The 19,322-nt window shown below is 36.4% G+C and overlaps 1 protein-coding gene across 1 annotated transcript in view; it reads right to left on the bottom strand.

Annotated features, from left to right (window-relative positions):
• The window catches only part of NBEAL1 (neurobeachin like 1), a 173,817-nt gene that overhangs the window by 132,751 nt on the left and 21,744 nt on the right, over positions 1 to 19,322 (bottom strand). The window contains exons 5-7 of the mRNA XM_044670647.1: positions 15,496 to 15,581; positions 13,929 to 14,235; positions 2,796 to 2,902 (exon numbers count right to left, since the gene is read on the bottom strand). Coding sequence (XP_044526582.1) covers positions 2,796 to 2,902; positions 13,929 to 14,235; positions 15,496 to 15,581 — 500 coding nt within the window. The remainder of the gene's footprint in view (positions 1 to 2,795; positions 2,903 to 13,928; positions 14,236 to 15,495; positions 15,582 to 19,322) is intronic.

Here is a 19,322-nt window from a genome sequence, read left to right as displayed (position 1 = left end):
ACCAAGATAAATTCAGAATGGGTGAATGACTTGAATATAAAGAGGGAAACTATAAATAAGTTAAGTGAACACAGAATAGTATACTGGTCAGATCTCTGGGAAAGGAAAGATTTTAAAACCAAGCAAGAGTTAGAGAAAATTACAAAATGTAAAATAAATTATTTTGATTATATAAAACTAAAAAGCTTTTGTACAAACCAAAACAATGCAACCAAGATCAGAAGGGAAACAACAAATTGGGAAAAAATATAACAAAAAACTCTGACAGGGGTCTAATTACTCAAATATACAATGAGTTAAATCAATTGTATAAAAAATCAAGCCATTCCCCAATTGAAAAATGGGCAAGAGACATGAATAGGCAATTCTCAGGTAAAGAAATCAAAAGTATCAATAAGCACATGAGAAAGTGTTCTCAATCTCTAATAATTAGAGAAATGCAAATCAAAACAACTCTGAGGTATCACCTCATACCTAGCAGATTGGCTAAAATGAAAGAAGGGGAGAATATTGATTGTTGGAAGGGATGTGGCCAAATTGGAACATTAATGCACTGCTGGTGGAGTTGTGAACTGATCCAACCATTCTGGTTGGCAATTTGGAACTATGCTCAAAAGGCTATAAAAGAACGCCTGCCCTTTGATCCAGCCATACCATTGTTGGGTTTGTAACCCAAAGAGGTCATAAATAAACAGACTTGCACGAAAATATTTATAGCCGCGCTTTTTGTGGTGGCAAAAAACTGGAAAATGAAGGTATGTCTTTCAATTGGGGAATGGCTGAACAAATTGTGGTATCTGTTGGTGATGGAATACTATTGCGCTCAAAGGAATAATAAACTGGAGGAATTCCATGTGAACTGGAAAGACCTCCAGGAACTGATGCAAAGCGAAAAGAGCGGAGCCAGAACAACATTTTACACAGAGACCAATACACTGTGGTAAAATCGAATATAATGGACTTCTGTACTGGCAGCAATGCAATGACCCAGGACAATTCTGAGGGATTTATGGTAAAGAGTGCTACCCACATTCAGAGGAAGAACTGCAGGAGAGGAAACACAGAAGAAAAGCAACTACTTGAACACATGGGTTGATGCGGACATGATTGGGGATGTAGACTGGAAACTACCACACCAATGCAACTAACAACAATTTGGAAATAGGTCTTGATCAATGACACATGTTAAAACCAGGGAAATGTGCATCGGCCATGGGAGGGGGGAAGGTAGGGGGGAGAAGAGGAAAGTAAGAGCATAAATCATATAACCATGTTAACTTTTCTAAAAAATAAATGTTAATAAATGTTAAAAAAAAACAAAAAAACTTTTATAAATTGTGTCCTATAATAGCCAAGCATTTTAGCTTAGCCTAATAAAGTAGAATTTATTTTCAATCCTACTTTATACATAGTTTCAATTTCCAAAAACTGTCATTTTTCACGACAAAAATAATTTCCACCCTTTATCGATATCTTCAATTCCAGGCATTTCTACATCCTTCAGGACCTTTGCTATCAATCAACCCTTCCTCATTAACCCAGCCTCTTCCATGTCTTGGTTTCATTTATCATCTCCTCTCCCAAGTTTCCCTGAATTCTTGGTGTTCATCATTTCAAATAACTAAAAAAACATTTATTAAGGGGCAGCTGGGTAGCTCAGTGGATTGAGAATCAGGCCTAGAGACGGGAGGTCCTAGGTTCAAATCCGGCCTCAGACACTTTCCAGCTATGTGACCCTGGACAAGTCACTTGATCCTCACTGCCCACCCTTACCACTCTTCCACCTATGAACCAATACACAGAAGTTAAGGGTTAAAAAAAAAAAGAAAAGACAAAGCATTTATTAAATGCCAAGCACTCCTCAGAATACAAGTTGTCTAAAAAAGTGAAAACATGCTAGTTCTGAAGGAGCTTATATTCTACTAGAGAGGAACAACATGTAGACAAACACAAAATATTTACAAAGTTAAAACAAAATGATTTAGGGCTGAGGAGGAGACATCATAAGCTTTAAAAGGCCTCTTTTTAACTCCTCTGGGAGTTGGTAATCAAGTTCATCTTAGAAACTAGGAATTCTAGGAGAAGGAAGTATACATTCCAGATATGAGAGGCAAAATATTATCATGATACATAATAATGAGAAGAATGTCATATTCAAGGAAAATGAAGTATACTATTTTCACTGGACTCAAGAAAGCAGCATTAAAGAAATTAATTTTAATACTATTAAGTAAAATATAGTTTCTGACATTTATAATAGTATCAGTGTTATAATGGGAAATATCACAATGGAAATTAATATTATAAGAAATATACTCAAATTATTAAAACATTTATTACATAAAGTATCTGGAAAACACTACTATCCATGTCATCAACATTTCAATTCACATTACTTGGGCAAGAGTTAAAAAAAATTTAAGATGAAATTGAATGATATGACAATCGAAATGACCTTAACTTCAGTCTTCTACTATAACAAATAAAACTCATTCCGGAAAGCAAAGTAAGAGATGACTTCAGGAACTCTTAAAAGACTTGGCTTGAAAGCAAATATTTTGCCAAGAACTGAAATATTAACCACAAAACTAAAAATTCTGCTCTTTTTACAACATCCAAATAATGGCAAGTCTAATATATTTAATCATTAACATTTATAATGCTAACATTAAAGATAATTAAATTCTAACAAAAATTCATTTTGCAGAATTTACTGTGACAAGCTCATAGTTGAAAAGAATTATGAATGAAATGACACATTCTTCAAATCAGAAATAATAAATTTTTAAAACTACCTTGCAATTCTGTAGCAGTCGAATAAGATGTTCAAAGCAATTACTGTTAAGGAAAATAGCCTGTAGAACAGGCCTGTCTGTGCAATCTAACATGGCTGTGATCGTATCTGTTGAAAGAAAAACAAAAGTTTTTTATGAAATAAAAGGTTTAAGATCTTTTAAGCATTTACTAAATTTATCCACAGAAAAGCAACAGAAACTTTAAAAGTGGAAGCTATCATATAATCACAAAGGATAGTAGATCCAAAGCTAGAAGGATCCTCAGAGGCTATGGAGTAGGCTATCCCTACTTTTTACAAATTAGGAAACTATGGTCATGACTTGACAGGCTCAAAGAGGTAGTAAGCTTCAGAGCTTGATCCTTGATCCTCTGAATCCCAAGGCAGTGTTCTTTTCCTCTGTACTAAACTGATTAAACATCTTCCAGTCCCATCTAAAACTGTGCTTTGCCTTACTAGGTCTGTATCCCAAAGAGATTTTATACAAAGGGGATGGGAGAGAGATCTATTTCTACAAAAATATTTATTGCACTTCTTTTGATAGTGGCAAAGAATTGGAAATTGAGGGTTGTCCATCAATTGGGAAAAGGCTGGACAAGATGAAGTATACAATTATGATGTAATACTATTGTGCTATAAGAAATGAAGAGTAGGATGACTTCAGAAAAATCTATAAAGACTTATATGGGGGGCAGCTGGGTAGCTCAGAGGGGGCAGCTGGGTAGCTCAGTGGATTGAGAGCCAGGCCTAGAGACGGGAGGTCCTAAGTTCAAATCCGGCCTCAGACACTTCCCAGCTGTGTGACCCTGGGCAAGTCACTTGACCCCCATTGCCTACCCTTACCACTCTTCCACCTATAAGTCAATACACAGAAGTTAAGGGTTTAAAAAAAAAATTTAAAAAAAAAAAAGACTTATATGAACTGATGCAAAATGAAGTGAGCAGAACAAGAATTGACAGTGAATAACAAAGATATTTTCAGCAATGCAATGATACAAAACAATTCCAAAGATTCAGGATGAAAAATGCCACCTACCCTCCTAGAAAGAACTGATGGTGTGTGATTGCAGACTGAAATATACTACATTTCAATTTCTTTCTACTTTTTTTGTTTGAGATATGTCAACTCAACTTTTTAATGCTCCTTCTACAATGGATTACCAGAAATAAACATAATATGCCAAATGAAGCCCGACCAGAAAAGAATAGTGTGACTATCAATTTTTCATTCTGTGCACTATATTTCTATTCAAGGATCACATTAATTTTTCTGACACATTGCCTTTTCTTGAGTTTCTGTGCACTACAAACCCTGAGTTTTTTCCCCCACACAAAAAGATCTGTCTAGCCATAATTCTATCATCTTATACCAGTATGAATAATTTTTTGAATCCAAACGCAAGGTTTAATATAAATTTATCCCTATCAAATTCTATCTTGTCAAGATCACTTTTTAAAAAATAAATGTTATGGGGGCAGCTGGGTGACTCAGTGGAATGAGAGCCAGACCTAGAGATGGGATGTTCTAGGTTCAAATCTGGCCTCAGCCACTTCCTAGCTGTGTGACTTTGCGCAAGTCACCTAACCCCATTGCCTAGCACTTACCACTCTTCTGCCTTAGAAGCAATACACGGTATTGACTCTAAGACAAAAGGTAAGGGTTTAAAAAAAATAAAATTTAATCTTAAAAAATGTTATTTATATCTTTTTGACATTCTTTCCTTTTTAAACTTTGAGTTCCAAATTCTCTCCCTCCCTAAACCCTTCACTGACCAATTGAGAAAGCAAGCAAATGACATTATACAATTGTAAACAAATTTCCATATCGGCTATATAGCAAAAAAATTATATAAAAGTATAAGTTTATACTCGGAGTTCATAAGTTCTCTCTCTGGAAATATCATTTTTTTTCATCATAAATCCTTAGGAATTGTCTTGGATCACTGTATTGATCAGAGAAGTCAAGTCTTCTATACAACATTGATATGTATGAGGTAGCAGAGTTGTTTTAATTTGTATTTCTTTAATCAATTACAGTTAAAGCATTTTTAATATGTCTACATATGCCTTTGAATTGCTCTTCTGAAAACTTCGTTTATATCCTTTAATATTTATCAACTGGGAAATACCTCTTCATTTTATAAATTTGACTTATCTGTTTGATAAATAAAGCCTTTATCAGAGAAACTTGCAACAAAATTTTTGATATTACTTCATTGTCTATGGTACCTTTTAGCACAATGTAGTTTTCCTGATTATCTTTTTGCTTTTGCTTTGTCTGAGATCACGGTTGCTAACCTTGCCTTTTTACTTCATCTAAAACATTATAAGGGGCAGCTGGGTGGCTCAGTGGATTGAGAGCCAGGCCTAGAGACAGGAGGTCCTGGGTCCAAATCTAGCCTCAGACACTTCCTAGCTGTGTGACCTTGGGCAAGTCACTTTACCCCCATTGCCTAGCCATTACCACTCTTCTGCCTTAGAACCAATACACGGTATTGATTCTAAGACAGAAGGTAAGGATTTTAAAAAATAAAACATAGATTCTGCTTCAACCCTTTAATTCTATCTGTCTTTCTATTTCAAGTGTGTCTTTTGCAAACAATATAATTTCAAATTTTGGCTTCTGATCTATTCTGCTATCTACTTCCATTATATAGATGAGCTCATCTTGTTCACAGTTATGATTACCGTATACCTTCCAATCCATGTTCTTCTGTTTATCCATCTCTCTCTTTATTCTGTCACTCCTTAAAATTCTGTTTTACTTCTGACTACTGCCTCCTTTAATTTGCCCTCTCTTTTATCATCCCTTCTACTTCACCCCATATCTCTTACCCACTCCCTCTCCTATTTCCCCTATTAGGTAAGAGAGATTCCTATACCCAACTGAATGTGTGTGTGTGTGTGTGTGTGTGTGTGTGTGTGTGTATTCTTCCCTCTAAAGCAGGGGTCTGCAACCTTTTTGGCCATAAGAGCCATAAACGCCACATTTTTTAAAATGTAATTTCGTGAGAGCCGTACAGTGTTCACAGTGTGCACTCCTGTAACAGCGCCTGAAAAAGAATTGACTTTATGGCTCCTGCAGAAAGAGCCATACGTTGCCGACCCCTGCTCTAAAGCAATTCCAATGAGAATAAGGTTCAAACGGTCCAACCACACTCCCATTTTCCTCTCCACTGTAAAAGCTCTTCTTTGTGTAACTTTTTAAGAGAAAATTTTCCATTCCATTCTCTTTCCTTTTCTCCCAGTAAATCTTTCTCATCTGTTCTTTTTCTTTAAATCATTCCAATACCATTGATTTACATTCATGCCCTTTGTCTATGTAGACTAACCTCCCTAATAATGGTAAAGTTCTTACAAGTTACAAATATTGTCTTCCCACATAGGAAACATAATCAGTTTAACTTTGAGTACCTTATGATTACTCTTTCATGTTCGCCTTTTTATGCTTCTCTTGAGTCTTATGTTTGAATGTCAAATTTTCAATTTAGTTTTTTTGGTCTTTTCATTGGGAATGCTTGAAAGTCTTCCGTTTTATCAAATATCCATTTTTCCTTCTTAAAGATTATACTCAATTTTGCTGGGTGAGTCATTCCTGATTGTAATATTAGCTCCTTCATCTTCTAGAATATCATATTCCAAGACTGTGCAGTCCAGGCATGTATAAACCTTGGTTATATTTTGGGGATACTCAAAAACCACACTTATGAGCTACATGCTCATTTTTATCAAACTAAATTCTATGCCCTTGGTTCAGTACTTAACCTTGTCTAATTGTGAGCCAGCCCTGAGACTAAACTCCAGAACACTGACTGGATAACTCAGTCAACAATTAATTGGGACAATCAATTTACATCTGTATCTAACAAACTCATGCCTTAGGCCATATGTACTCTTGATTTGGGGCATTAGCTACATCTATTGTTTTAGGACCCAGCATGGTGCATCTTGTGATGATTACCTAACTTTAATCACTATCAAAGAAGCATGCATGCTGGAGCCCAAGTTGTTGAATCCTTAAGCTCTGAGTCTTTCTTCCTTTGTTTTCCCTCTCCTTTTCCTTCATCACCCATTCTCCCTCAGTCTTCAACCTTCCTTCTGAATGTTCACCCATGAATATATTAATTTGTGGCTGCTGGCAACCACAAAGACTTCTGATCATTTACTGTAGAAGCTGCTAAATCTTATATTATCTTACCAATGGCTCCACAATATTTGAATTATTTCTTTCTGACTGTTAATAGTATTTTCTCCTTGATCTGGCAGCTTTGGAACTTGGTTATAATATTCCTGGGAGTATTCATTTTGGAACTTCTTTTAGGAAATGATTGATGGATTTTTCCAATCTATTTTACCCAATAAATCTAAGATATCATTGCAGTTTTCCTTTATAATTTCTTGAAATATGATATCCAAGGTCCTTTTTTGATAAAGGTTTTTAGTTAGCCAAATAATTTAAAAATTATCTCTCTGAGATCTATCTTCCAGGTCAGCTGCTTTTTCCAATGAAACAGTTCACATTTTCTTTTTTTTTTTTCATTTTTTCATTCTTTTGATTTTTTTTTTTGTTTCTTGATGTTTCATGAAGTCATTAGCTTCCATTTGCTTAATTCTAGTTTTTAAGAAATTATTTTCTTCAGTTAGCTTTGGCACTTTTTTCCCCATATGGCCAATTCTGCTTTTTAAAGAGTTCTTGCAGGTCATGCCAAGGAGTACTGGTGCCAGCCAACAGCAAGCTCCCCCTCCCCATCAATATCTACTGTTCTTGGTTCTGAACCTGGGCCTACGTCAAATTCAAGACACAAAGACCCTGCCTAAGCCAACAGCAGAGCACCCCATACCTATCCCTTGAAGTTCCAAATCTTAGTTCCAGCCTGCATTAAGGCCCTAAGTCCTAGCACAAGGCAGTCCATGGAGCACCTGGCTGGTGTAGGCCCAGAGTGAGTCTCTAAGCCCCTAGCCTAGAAGAAGCTAAGGCCTCAAAACCCTACATAAAGTATTCAGCTGTGCACCTAGCTGGTGCAAGTCCAAGGGGAGGCCCAGAACCTTTCACCAAGCCTGAAGCAAGGACCTAAACCCCAGCTCGAGGCAGTCCAAAGTGTACCTGGCCTATATAATCCTAGGATGAGGCCCAAGGCTAGACCCTGAGCCCCAGCACAAGGTAGCTTACAGTGCTCTGAGCCCTGCAAGTCATCAGCAGTTCTGGAAGGAGACTGAATCAGCAGTGAGAAGTAGCTTTCAGAACTTCTATCCCACAAGCTATCATCTCACCTTGGAAAAATTGAAACTTGCAGAAACACAGAACAACACAGAACAACACAGGCAACAGCAAGGAAAAAATGAAATTTATGAAAGTGCCCTTTCTACCCTGAGAACTGAGCCTGCCTTTGAAATAAAAGTAAAAGTCAAGAAAAAGGCTAAGAAAAACGAGCAAACAAACAAACAAAGACAACCACACCTAACCATGGAAAATTATTATGGAGACAAAAAAAATATCACAGCACAGACTCAAAAGGGGACAGTGAGATCAAAGCAGCTATATGCAAAATTTTATAAAGAAAAATGTGAATTGGTCTCAGGTTCCAGAAAAGCTCAAAAAGGATTCTAAAAATCAATTAAGAGAAGCAGAGGAAAAATGGGGAAGAGAAATGAAAGTAAGCAAAGCAGAATTGATCAAATGGAAAAAGAGTACAAAAATCCAATTTTCTTAAAAAGTACAATTGATCAAATGGAAAAGGAGGTTCAAAAGTCTCCCCTCCCTAGTCAGGGGGCAAATTCACATTATAGAAAATTGCTTTATGTAAAAGTCTGTGGAACAGAGTAGTCTACAAGAATGATCCACATAATACAAAAAATGAATAATATGGAAATAGGTATGTGGGAAGGGAATTTCCCTCCCTATAATGATGCTTTATTGGTCATCAATTAGTGACCTGGAGGTCATTTACCACTGAAATGTGTCTATATAGAACAACCCTCAGAGAAAGAAAGTTGAAACCAAGAAGACAGAAAATTGATCCCACAGGCACTGCCCCTCTGGGCGGTGCCAGGCAAATTAAGGAACTATGATTGGTTCCTGAGATATGACGTGGGAGAGCTAGTGGGTGGAGAAAACTGCTTATAAGGCGAGACTAAGACACTGCTTGCTCTCTCACTCTCGTCCTCTTCTGGCTGGGGCCTGGAACCTGAAGGAACCCCTGTCAAGTGGTGAGCTTCAAATCCATCAAACATCAAATAGGGTATTAAGTTAAGCAACTCTTTATCTCTTTCCTACATTTCCCTCTCTTTACTATCACTACATTGATGTAATAAAGCTACTAAAGTTACTAGCAACCTCATAATTTAGTTTTAAATATTAGAGGTATAAAGTGATAACATTTGTACAACCCAGTGGAATTGCTTGTCAGCTCTGGGAGGGGGAAGGGAGGAGGAGAGGGAAAGAAAAAAATCATGTAAACATGGAAAAATATTTTGAAACTAAAAATTTAAAAAAAAGAATGGTCCACATATGTAAAGTAAGGCACTGTGTGTGTGTCTATATACACACATAAAACATGTATATGATATGTCTATACACTCATACATACATACATATATCAGAAACTCATATACTCTAGCCATTATATTACTTCTGTATCTTTCTCCTTTAATTCTTACCCCAAAACTCTTCATCATGTTTCCCCTGTTTATAAATGTATTGATTTCCACAGTTGTATATTTTCTTGATATGCATTACTAACCCTCTACGATTTATAAGATGTTGCTTCTTTTTTTAAGGAAAATATGTCCCTTTATCCCTTCATTGTTGTATTTGACTCATGAGTCTCACCTCATGCAAAAATTGTATTTACCTCTTTACACTAAGATAGCAAGTTAATAAAAATATAGCTCAAAAGCAGATATGAAAAGACCTTCTCACACTACCCCTTAGCAAAGTTAGAAAGTTCATAGGTGTTGTACATCATATATATCTTGAGATTTTTTTCAACATATTTATTAATTATAACACCTTTTCTTTTTCATGTTTTGTCTTGAAAATAGTAGTTATTTGAGACAGTTCTTCTCCCTCTAGGAGAGGAAGAAAATGGAGATACTGAGAAAAAAACTATAATGCAGGGGGGGGTATGTAGGGGAGAAGGACACAAATAAAAACTTTTTTAAAAAGATAGCAAATTAATCTCATGTAATAAACGTATTTGGTTATATTTGGGTAGGTAGGTGGTATAGTGAATAGAATTCCTGGCTTAAAGTCAAGAAGACCTGGGTTCAAATCCTGCCTCAGACACATACTAGCTGTGTTACCCTGAGCAAGTCACTTAACCCTGTTTGCTTCAGTTTCCTCATCTGAAAATGAGCTAGAGAAGGAAATGGCAAACCACTTCTATATCTTTACTAGGAATACCCCAAATGGACACGAATGCATTGGTGGTAGAGTTGTGAATTGATCTAACCATTCTGGAAGTCAATTTGGAACTATGTCCAAAGGGTTTTAAAAGACTGCCTGCCATTTGATCCAGCAAAACCACTTCTGGGTTTGCATCCCAAGAGATTAAAAAAAATGGGAAAGATTCTGTTTGTACAAAAATATTTTTAGCTGCACTTTTTGTGGTGGCAAAAAAAAAATGGAAATTGTGCTATAAGGAATGATGAACTGCTTGATTTCTAACTATTAAGAAATGGAAAGTGAACTGATGTAGAATGAAATGAGCACAACCAGGAGAACATTGGACACAGTAACTGAAACATTGTGGGACAATCAAATGTGACAGACTTTAGGGGCAGCTGTGTGGCTCAGTGGATTAAGGGCCAGGCCTAACAACAAGAAGTCCTAGGTTCAAATCTGGCCTCAGACACTTCCTAGCTGTGTGACCCTGGGCAAGTCACTTGACTCCCATTGCCTAGGCCTTATGGCTCTTCTGTCTTCGTATTGGAGAATACTAATACTAATATTAAGGCAAAAGGTAAGGGTTAAAAAAATGTGATAGACTTTGATACCAATAGCAATACAATGATCCAGGACAATTCTGAGGGACTTATGAGAGAGAGTGCTATCTACCTCCGGAGAAAAAACTGTGGGAGTAGAAATGTATTAGAAAATATATAATTTATCACTTTTTTATGTGGGTATATGATTTGGGGTTTTGGTTTTAAAAGATTACTCTATCACAAAAATGAATAATATAGAAATAGGATTTGAGTGATAATATATGTATAACCCATAAAAAATAAAAAGAATACCCCAAATGGAGTCACACAAAGTTGGACAAAAGAAACAAATGAACAATGCACATATTCTACAGATGAAAACACTGATATCTTACCCAATGAGTATCATTACAATTTTTCCCCAGTTATTTTCTATTATGAATTATTAGATGCTTTAATTATTACTCATCTTTCCATATCATAAATGTTGCTCTCTACATCCTGGCATAGGCAATTTAGCATTAAATTAGGACATTTACCCTTTTGTCTTTTATTCTATTCTGTCCTCAGGCACTGTCAGAAGCAAATTTCTTTCTGTCCAGTGTCACCTTTTTTTAATGTCATCTCTCAGTGATCCAGAGATCAAATACCACTGAGTAAATTCAGATATGGAAAAGCCCTCAGAGAAAGGAAGTTAAAGAACCAGGGAACCAACAAGATAGGAAACTGATCCCACAGGCACTGCCCCTCTGGGTGGCCCAGACAAATTAAGAAACTATGATTGGTTCCTGAGATGTGATGTGTGAGAGTAAACAGGTAGAGAAAACAGCTTACAAAGAGAGACCAGGCAAGAAGTAAGGGTATTTGGCATGCACAAGGAGGAGTTAAGGGGACCCTTGTTGGCGTTTAGCTACAGGCCCATTATGGGGAACAATAGATTAGAAAGCTAAGTATCTCTCTACCTCTCCCCTATCTTTCCCTCTCTTTACTATTACTATTACTACTTTGATTTAATAAAGTTATTAAGCTACAAACAGCCTCATAATTTTAGATATTACAACACAAAGCAACATTGCCAATTAAATACTTTCTTCTCAATAGTAAATGGATATAATCCATCCCAAGCCAAAAATCCATCATTTCTCTGTTTAAATCATGGGCCAATGAAGCTTCATTTTCTAGATCCTCCCTTCTCTTCTCTTCTCTTCTCTTCTCTTCTCTTCTCTTCTCTTCTCTTCTCTTCTCTTCTCTTTTTTTCTCTTCTCTTCTCTTCTTTTCCATTGGAAGTAGTAATGAAAACCCCATTTCTATCTCTAAGATCTTCAGTATGCTGTATAAACTTCATAATATATAGAAGATTTTTTGTGGGTTTCTTCTTGTGATATTATTTGTCCTATGATTTGTCTACAAATTACAAGTGGCTAAAGGTTACTAGGTCTGAATCTTTATAGCATACACTAGATATACTACAAAAATTCAAGGATCTTCAAATTCATCAATGTGGATGCTCCTAACAATGAGAATTGTCATCTCTCTAAAACTTAGTAGACTGCCACAAGAGTTGCTATGGACAAAAAAAAAAATTCATCATTTCAAAGACAATCTGGTAATATGTCACTCCAAACTCAAAAACACACAAACTAGAAATAATTGTATAATAATTAACTTTGTATACAAACTTTAGTAACTGTATCAAAACAAATCCAGCTTTTTAAAAAGTGACAAATTATTTGCTCGTTTTGAAATCTTCATTGTAATAAGGAACTTCTAGGACAAAATGGAGAACATCTTGAATGGGGATTGTCAGTTAAAGACTTTGGAATGTACCCAGAGGCGGCGTGAGCCAGGGCCAAAAGACATTTGGAACCACCCCTATTAATACCCTTGGACTACAGCATATGGGGTCTCAGTTTTGAGAATCCTGGGAAGAGAATGGTTGAAGGGTAGGCCATAGACCTGCAATCCAGCATATCTGAGTGCCATAGGAAGTTATTCTACCTGCTACTAATAGAGCTGAGAGAGAACAACACCACAACTTTTAAGAATACCATTAGGCTTCCCTATCCTTTGGTTTGTACCACGGCCAGGTCAAGCCAGGGATTGAGAGAGGGAGAAGAATCTCTAGTCTGTTATTAACTCATCATCTACAGATTTATATTACTTTAATTCAATTAGATTAGCTTAGAATTCCCAAACCTCTATCCTTATTCCTTATTCCTAACCCTTTAGATAAGCAATAAATCCTGTTGTAGTTTAATCCAAAAGATGATTGGTGTTCCTTTCCTAATTAGTGAACATCTACAGCTAATCAGGGGAAGGGATTTATCAAACTGCAGTCAAAACAGCATTGTCCGTTTAGCACATCTACACCAGCTCAAACCAACCACAACCCACAAACCCAACCCCAAGCCAAGAAGCTAGAGAGGTTGTTAACACACATACAACTCCTCACTTGCCACTCTGGCTTGGGCACTGTTAAAGAGGCGTAGGCTTGGCTAAGCTGAACTTCGTAAGTCCAGGGATTACTAGCACATTGGGTGATCTGCCAAACAACCTCATCTCTCACTTAGCCTAGATCCATCTATCACCTGAGGATCCAGAGCCAGCTTGAGAGATTCAGCTTAATAGAGCCTGTCAGGCCCAAGTGAGGCTTAGCAGCCCTTTCATATTACCAGATAGCCTCTATTAATTTTTTTTTTAACCCTTGTACTTCGGTGTATTGTCTCATAGGTGGAAGATTGGTAAGGGTGGGCAATGGGGGTCAAGTGACTTGCCCAGGGTCACAAAGCTGGGAAGTGGCTGAGGCCGGGTTTGAACCTAGGACCTCTTGTCTCTAGGCCTGGCTCTCAATCCACTGAGCTACCCAGCTGCCCCCTATTTATTTTTAACATCATCTGAAATTAGCTGTGGTAAAGAGAAATCATGACATACCACTAGTATATCAAGGGAAGTTTGAAATAACAGATTGTGAGAGGAGAAGGTCTACTTCCTAGTAAATACAAATTCAGGGTAAAATTTCTGTTTTCAATTCAGATTTCTTATGTGTGAAGAAACTACAAAAGGAACTAATTTTACTCTTAGTTCAAATTCCTAATACACACGAGTTGTTTATATTACCAATAATATCCCTGTATTTTAAAAAAAAAGTAGGAGTATACTATTAAAGATATAACAAAAAGAGAAAAACCACGAACACTCTAACACTCACTCAACATCTGGATTTGTAGTGCAATGAACCGGCTCTCCCACTGTCTAGACCTCCTTTGAGGAGGTAATGCAGAGTGGTCTGAATTCAGCAACTTGAAGTAGTTCTCCAAAATGGTACTGGTGTCCACCTGTCGCTGGTCTGAGCTGCTAATCAGGAGGATGTGTACTACTTCTGTCAGGCATTTAAGAGTTAGTTCTGCCTTCCTATTTACTTCCTCAGGATCCCGATCATCCCAGGAATCACAATCTGCCAAAACTCGAAGAAGGACTTCCATAGTAGCTGGTGAAATTGCTTGAAGAGCATTCCTCTAAAATACATAAGATAATGATCAAATCTTTATACAAAATTACTTTGTCTTTGTAATTGAAATACTACCTTTTTTCATTTTGATGAGCTCTACCTACTGATCATTTAAGTTCAGAGATAATTCATATTTGCCCGCTGCATATTGGCTTAAGTCTCCTCAGGAAACAATCCTTCACAGGAATCAGAAGTTCTCATTCATTTCCTTTTACTAGCATTCAGGTGAGCTTAATTATGGAAATGGCTTCTGTTTGAAAAAAAAAGGCTATTATCTTCTGAACCTAGTGCAGGAGGTTGCCTAATTTATCCATATCTTCTTATTCTAATACTATTCATATCTTCCTATTTGTTCCAATATGGCTCCTATAAAGTCTTCCTAGATTCTGATCATTTACCTGAACACTGAATTAAACTATTTCCCTGACTAAATAACACAATATATTCAGAAACTGTTCCCACCCAATTGGCTCTGACCCACAACTCTTAAATTTGTCATTTGTACATTTACATTACCAATTGTAACCCAAGTATCTCCTAGCACCTACTTGTCCACCTACCCTTTTCTGAAGCATTCTTTATCTCCAGCTACTCACTTGCCTATGAACTAGACTGACAGAAACAAAAGAAATATAATGATCACTGAAATCACACAAATAGGAAGTAATTAACATTATGAATTAAGTGCTCAAAAATTACAAGTTTTCCTCTCCAGTACCACAATAGGCCAACTTCCTGGCCAGATGATCAAGCAGAGTCAAGTTATCTAACAGGGGGGATAGGACTATCAAGACAACATACTTAGATGTAAGGAAGTTGTTCATTCATGTGTGCATATCTTGGAGACTGCTTCGGTATATATTTGAAGCATGTCCTTGCATACATATGTATTTATAAGCCAATCAAGATTACATCTTTGGAAGCATTTTAATTTTAGTCAGATTGCTTTAAGTGTTCTCTCTTCTCCATATATTTATAATTAAATACTTTATTAATTTATCAATACATTATTAATTTATAATTTAATTTATTATATTTATATAATTTGTATAATATATAATATAAAATTATTTTATACAAAATTAATTTATAATAAAAATTAATTAATAAAAATAATTAAATACTTTATTAATTTATTAATGGATTAAATGCTATTTGTATATAAACACATATATGCAGACATATGTGCATATACATATGTTCAATTTAAAAAATTATTAAACACCTACTTCATGATGGCCTCTTACTGTTTAATTATTTTCCTTACCTGTCCACCTGTTACAATGGCTCCAAAGAGATGTAACAGGCAACATTTAAGACTTTCTTTGAGATGTTCACTTTCTTGGAAACACTCTACAAATAAAACAGAAAAATTCATTTATATTTAGCAGTGTTCATTGGTTACCTACAACTGAATATTTTATTTTTCTTTTTTTTATTTTTTTAAACTCTTATCTTCCTCCTTAAAATCAATACTGTGTATTGGTTCCAAAGCAGAAGAGTGGCAAGAGCAAGGCAGTGGAAGTTAAGTAATTCGCAAAGAGTCACATAACTAGGAAGTGTCTGAGGCCAGATTTGAACCTGGGATGTCCCATCTCTAGGCCTGGCTCTCAATCCACTGAGCTACACAGCCGTCCCTTATCTGAATTTTTAAAATAACTACTATGGAAAGGTTGAAGTAAACTTTTACTGGATTCTACTATAATATATCTGCTTTCTAATAGTATTACTAGGGCATTTATATTTTTATTCTATACATATTGATAAAAATGATACTTATAGGGAATTAATTAAATTATAAATTTCAATCAAGTTTTCAAGTAAGTTCTAACAAAGAAATCAAATGAGACTCTAAAATCAAAAGATTATTATTGACTCCTTTATAATGATTAGCATAAATTAAATGTAAATATTCTCTGATGTTTTTAGGGTGAATAAACATTAAACTGACAATTGTTACTCTAAGAATAATCTCAAATTCACTACTATAGCAAAATGAACCAAAAAAACACAAAAGATTGTTTGAAATGCTAAAAGAACTATGAGAAATACATAACATTAAATAAAGGTACTTCTATACCACCAACATTTGAGAAAAAAATTATTACATAAATAACAAAAATTAAATTCAATATAATTCATTGTTCTGTGTAAATAAGCTTTTGCTAAGGTGTATTTATGCAGATAAGGAAAACTAAAATGGTCCTAACAGAGAATTCTAGTACCTCAGGCAAATTTATTTGGGTTCAATGCTTTTATAACTAAGCAACTTCCAAAAGAAAGCAAAAGGAAAAGGGAGCTATAGTCAGAATCATAAATTAATTGATCAACAATAAACTGCTTGATTTCCATGTGAGCTGGGAAGACCTCCACAAACTGATGCAGAGTGAAATAAATGAGCAGAACCAGGAAAATATTGTACACAGAAACTGAAACATTGTGGGACAATCATATGTAACTGACTTTACTAATGATAGCAATACAATGATCCAGGACAACACATTCAAATAAACTGTTTGACTATATCCTTGGTACAAACTGTATTCCAGTACAAACATTTCATTAAGGGTTCTAGAATATGGGAAGAGAGTAGCAAATTGAAAGCCCCCTTCCTCTTCCCTTCAAGCACTCCAATTATCTTTTTAAATGCCCCAGAAGGAACAGTGATGAAGAAAATAAAAGAGAAAATTGCTCTAGGTTTTCCCAGAAGTCCAGAACTATACAAAAAGACTAGAATAATTATGCAGAATTCTCAAGCAGAGACAAGACCAGACTGGGGGGAAGAAAGGGTGGGCCTAGAACAGAAAACAGGGTCAAACTAGTTTCCAAATGGCACAGCATGAAGCACCCAAACAGCTCAATTCTTATTGCCCAAGAAGCCCTACTGGAGGCGCAAGAGTTCAGACAGCGTAGCATGCTACTATCCCACGCTGCACAGAGGCTGGAAATTCACCCAGCACCCAGGGGGCTCACACCAATCAAAGCAAGATAAAGGGGCAAAGCAGCACCTGAGCCTGCTCAGCCTTACACAGCAAGGATTAAACCAGCTCCACTTGAATCAAACCCAAAAAAAACCATGAAGGAGGCAGGGCCTAGTCTTAGCTACCATATCTACAACCAAGCAAGATCTGCCCACATCATTCAAGAGTAGGTAAGGGAGCAGAATCTGAGCCAAGTACAAAGTCCAAATTGAGTAACTGAGGCAGAGGAGAGTCAACAAAAGAAAACTCCAAACACAATGAAGAAATACTTTGGATTTAAAGAAGCCCAAGTAAGATATCCAAAAGAATAGAACAAATCCCCAAGTAGACCTCTGTCCACACAGGCAAAAGGAGAAATAATAGATTAGAACAAGGAAGAAAAAACTTATATAAGAAATGAAGTTTCTGAAAATTAGAATGAACCAGAAAGAAAACAAGTGCTTCCATAAAACAGCAACTATATTAAGAGAGGCAAAGCCAAGATGTCAGAGAAAGTACACAAAAGATCCATCTGATCTCTACCAAATTACCCACCAAAAAACTTATGATATAATGCCTCAGAATGAATTCTGGAACAGCATGACCCACAAAAAGACGAGAGGAAGTAACTTTTCAGACCAAAACAAGTTAGAAGGCTAGCACAAGGGATAGGTACATGAGGATGGAGATGCAGCGCAGTGTGCCCAGGCAGGCCCCACCTCAGCAATAGCAATGGAACCTGGACACAGATAAAACAGCAGCCAAGGTTTCCAGATCTCTCAGCCACAGATGGCAAGAGTGTCAAAGAACTGTTCGGAAAGCCATTATAGGGGTCCCTTGGCTGGTTTTGGGTACAAGACTCTTGTTGCACTGGCCATACAGATCCAGGAAGCAGTCCTTGGGTGTGTTCTAGGGGAGATGGAAAACTAGCACATTACCAACATCTGTAGCCACAAAAGGGCAGAGGACCCTGGTCACAGTTCCAAGATGGAAAAGAGTGTTTGAGGTTACCCTGAAATCCAGAGCACAGGCCTGGAGAGTACTAAACACACCTCTCCTTATAGCATACCACCTTGGAAGAACTGAAAGCAATTAGAACCCCAGAGCTGGCTTTGAAGACACCTGCACAAAGAACCTGAAGCTTAGAACAGTGCTCCCTTTATCTCAGCTACAGACCCCAACTTTATCAATTTTTAAAATTAAAATGAAACAAGAAGGAAAGAAAATGAGCAAACAACAAAAAAAGAGTCAACACAGAAAGTTATTTTGGTGACTGGGAAGGGAAGACCAAAACACAAACTTGGAAGAAGACCACAAAGTCAATACTGTTGCATCCAAAGCCTCCAAGAAAAAGAGGAATTATCAGGCTGAAAAAAAAATTCAAGAAGGAATTCAAAAAGTATTTTAAAACTCAAATAAGAGAAGTATAAGAAATTTTTGGAAAAGAAATGTTAGTGATAAAGGACAATCATGAAAAAAAGAATCAATAGTTTGATAAAGAAAGCATAAAAAATACTGAAAAAGTTAATACCTTAAAAAACATAATAGGCCAATTGATAAGAGAGGTACAAAAAATCCAAAGAAGAGAGGAACTCTTTAAAAAGCAGAATTGGCCAATGGAAAAATATATACAAAAATGAACGGAAGGGAAGAACTTCTTAAAAGGCAGAATTGGTCATATAGAAAAAGAGGTACACAAATTCACTGAGGAAAAGAACTCTTTACAAAGTAGAACTGGCCAAATGGAAAAGGAGGTACAAAAGCTCCCTCAAGAAAATCATGCCTTAAAAATTAGAATTGAACAAGTGGAAAGCAGTGACTTCATGAGACATCAAAAAACAATCAAAGTCCCAGGAACTGATGCAGAGCGAAAGGAGCAGAGCCAGAAGAACATTGTACACAGAGACTGATATACTGTGGTAAAATCGAATGTAATGGGCTTCTGTACCAGCAACAATGCAATGACCCAGGACAGCTCTGAGGGATTTATGGTAAAGAACGCTACCTACATTCAGAGGAAGAACTGCAGGAGAGGAAACATATAAGAAAAGCAACTGCTTGAATGCATGGGTCGGGGTGGACATGATTGGGGATGTGGACTCGAAACTACCACACCAATGCAACCACCAACAAT

Source organism: Gracilinanus agilis, chromosome 3 (genome assembly GCF_016433145.1).
Source record: "Gracilinanus agilis isolate LMUSP501 chromosome 3, AgileGrace, whole genome shotgun sequence".
Taxonomy (NCBI): Eukaryota; Metazoa; Chordata; class Mammalia; order Didelphimorphia; family Didelphidae; genus Gracilinanus; species Gracilinanus agilis.
The sequence above is the reverse complement of the archived record's forward strand: the minus strand, read 5'-3'. Positions and strand labels throughout refer to the sequence as shown.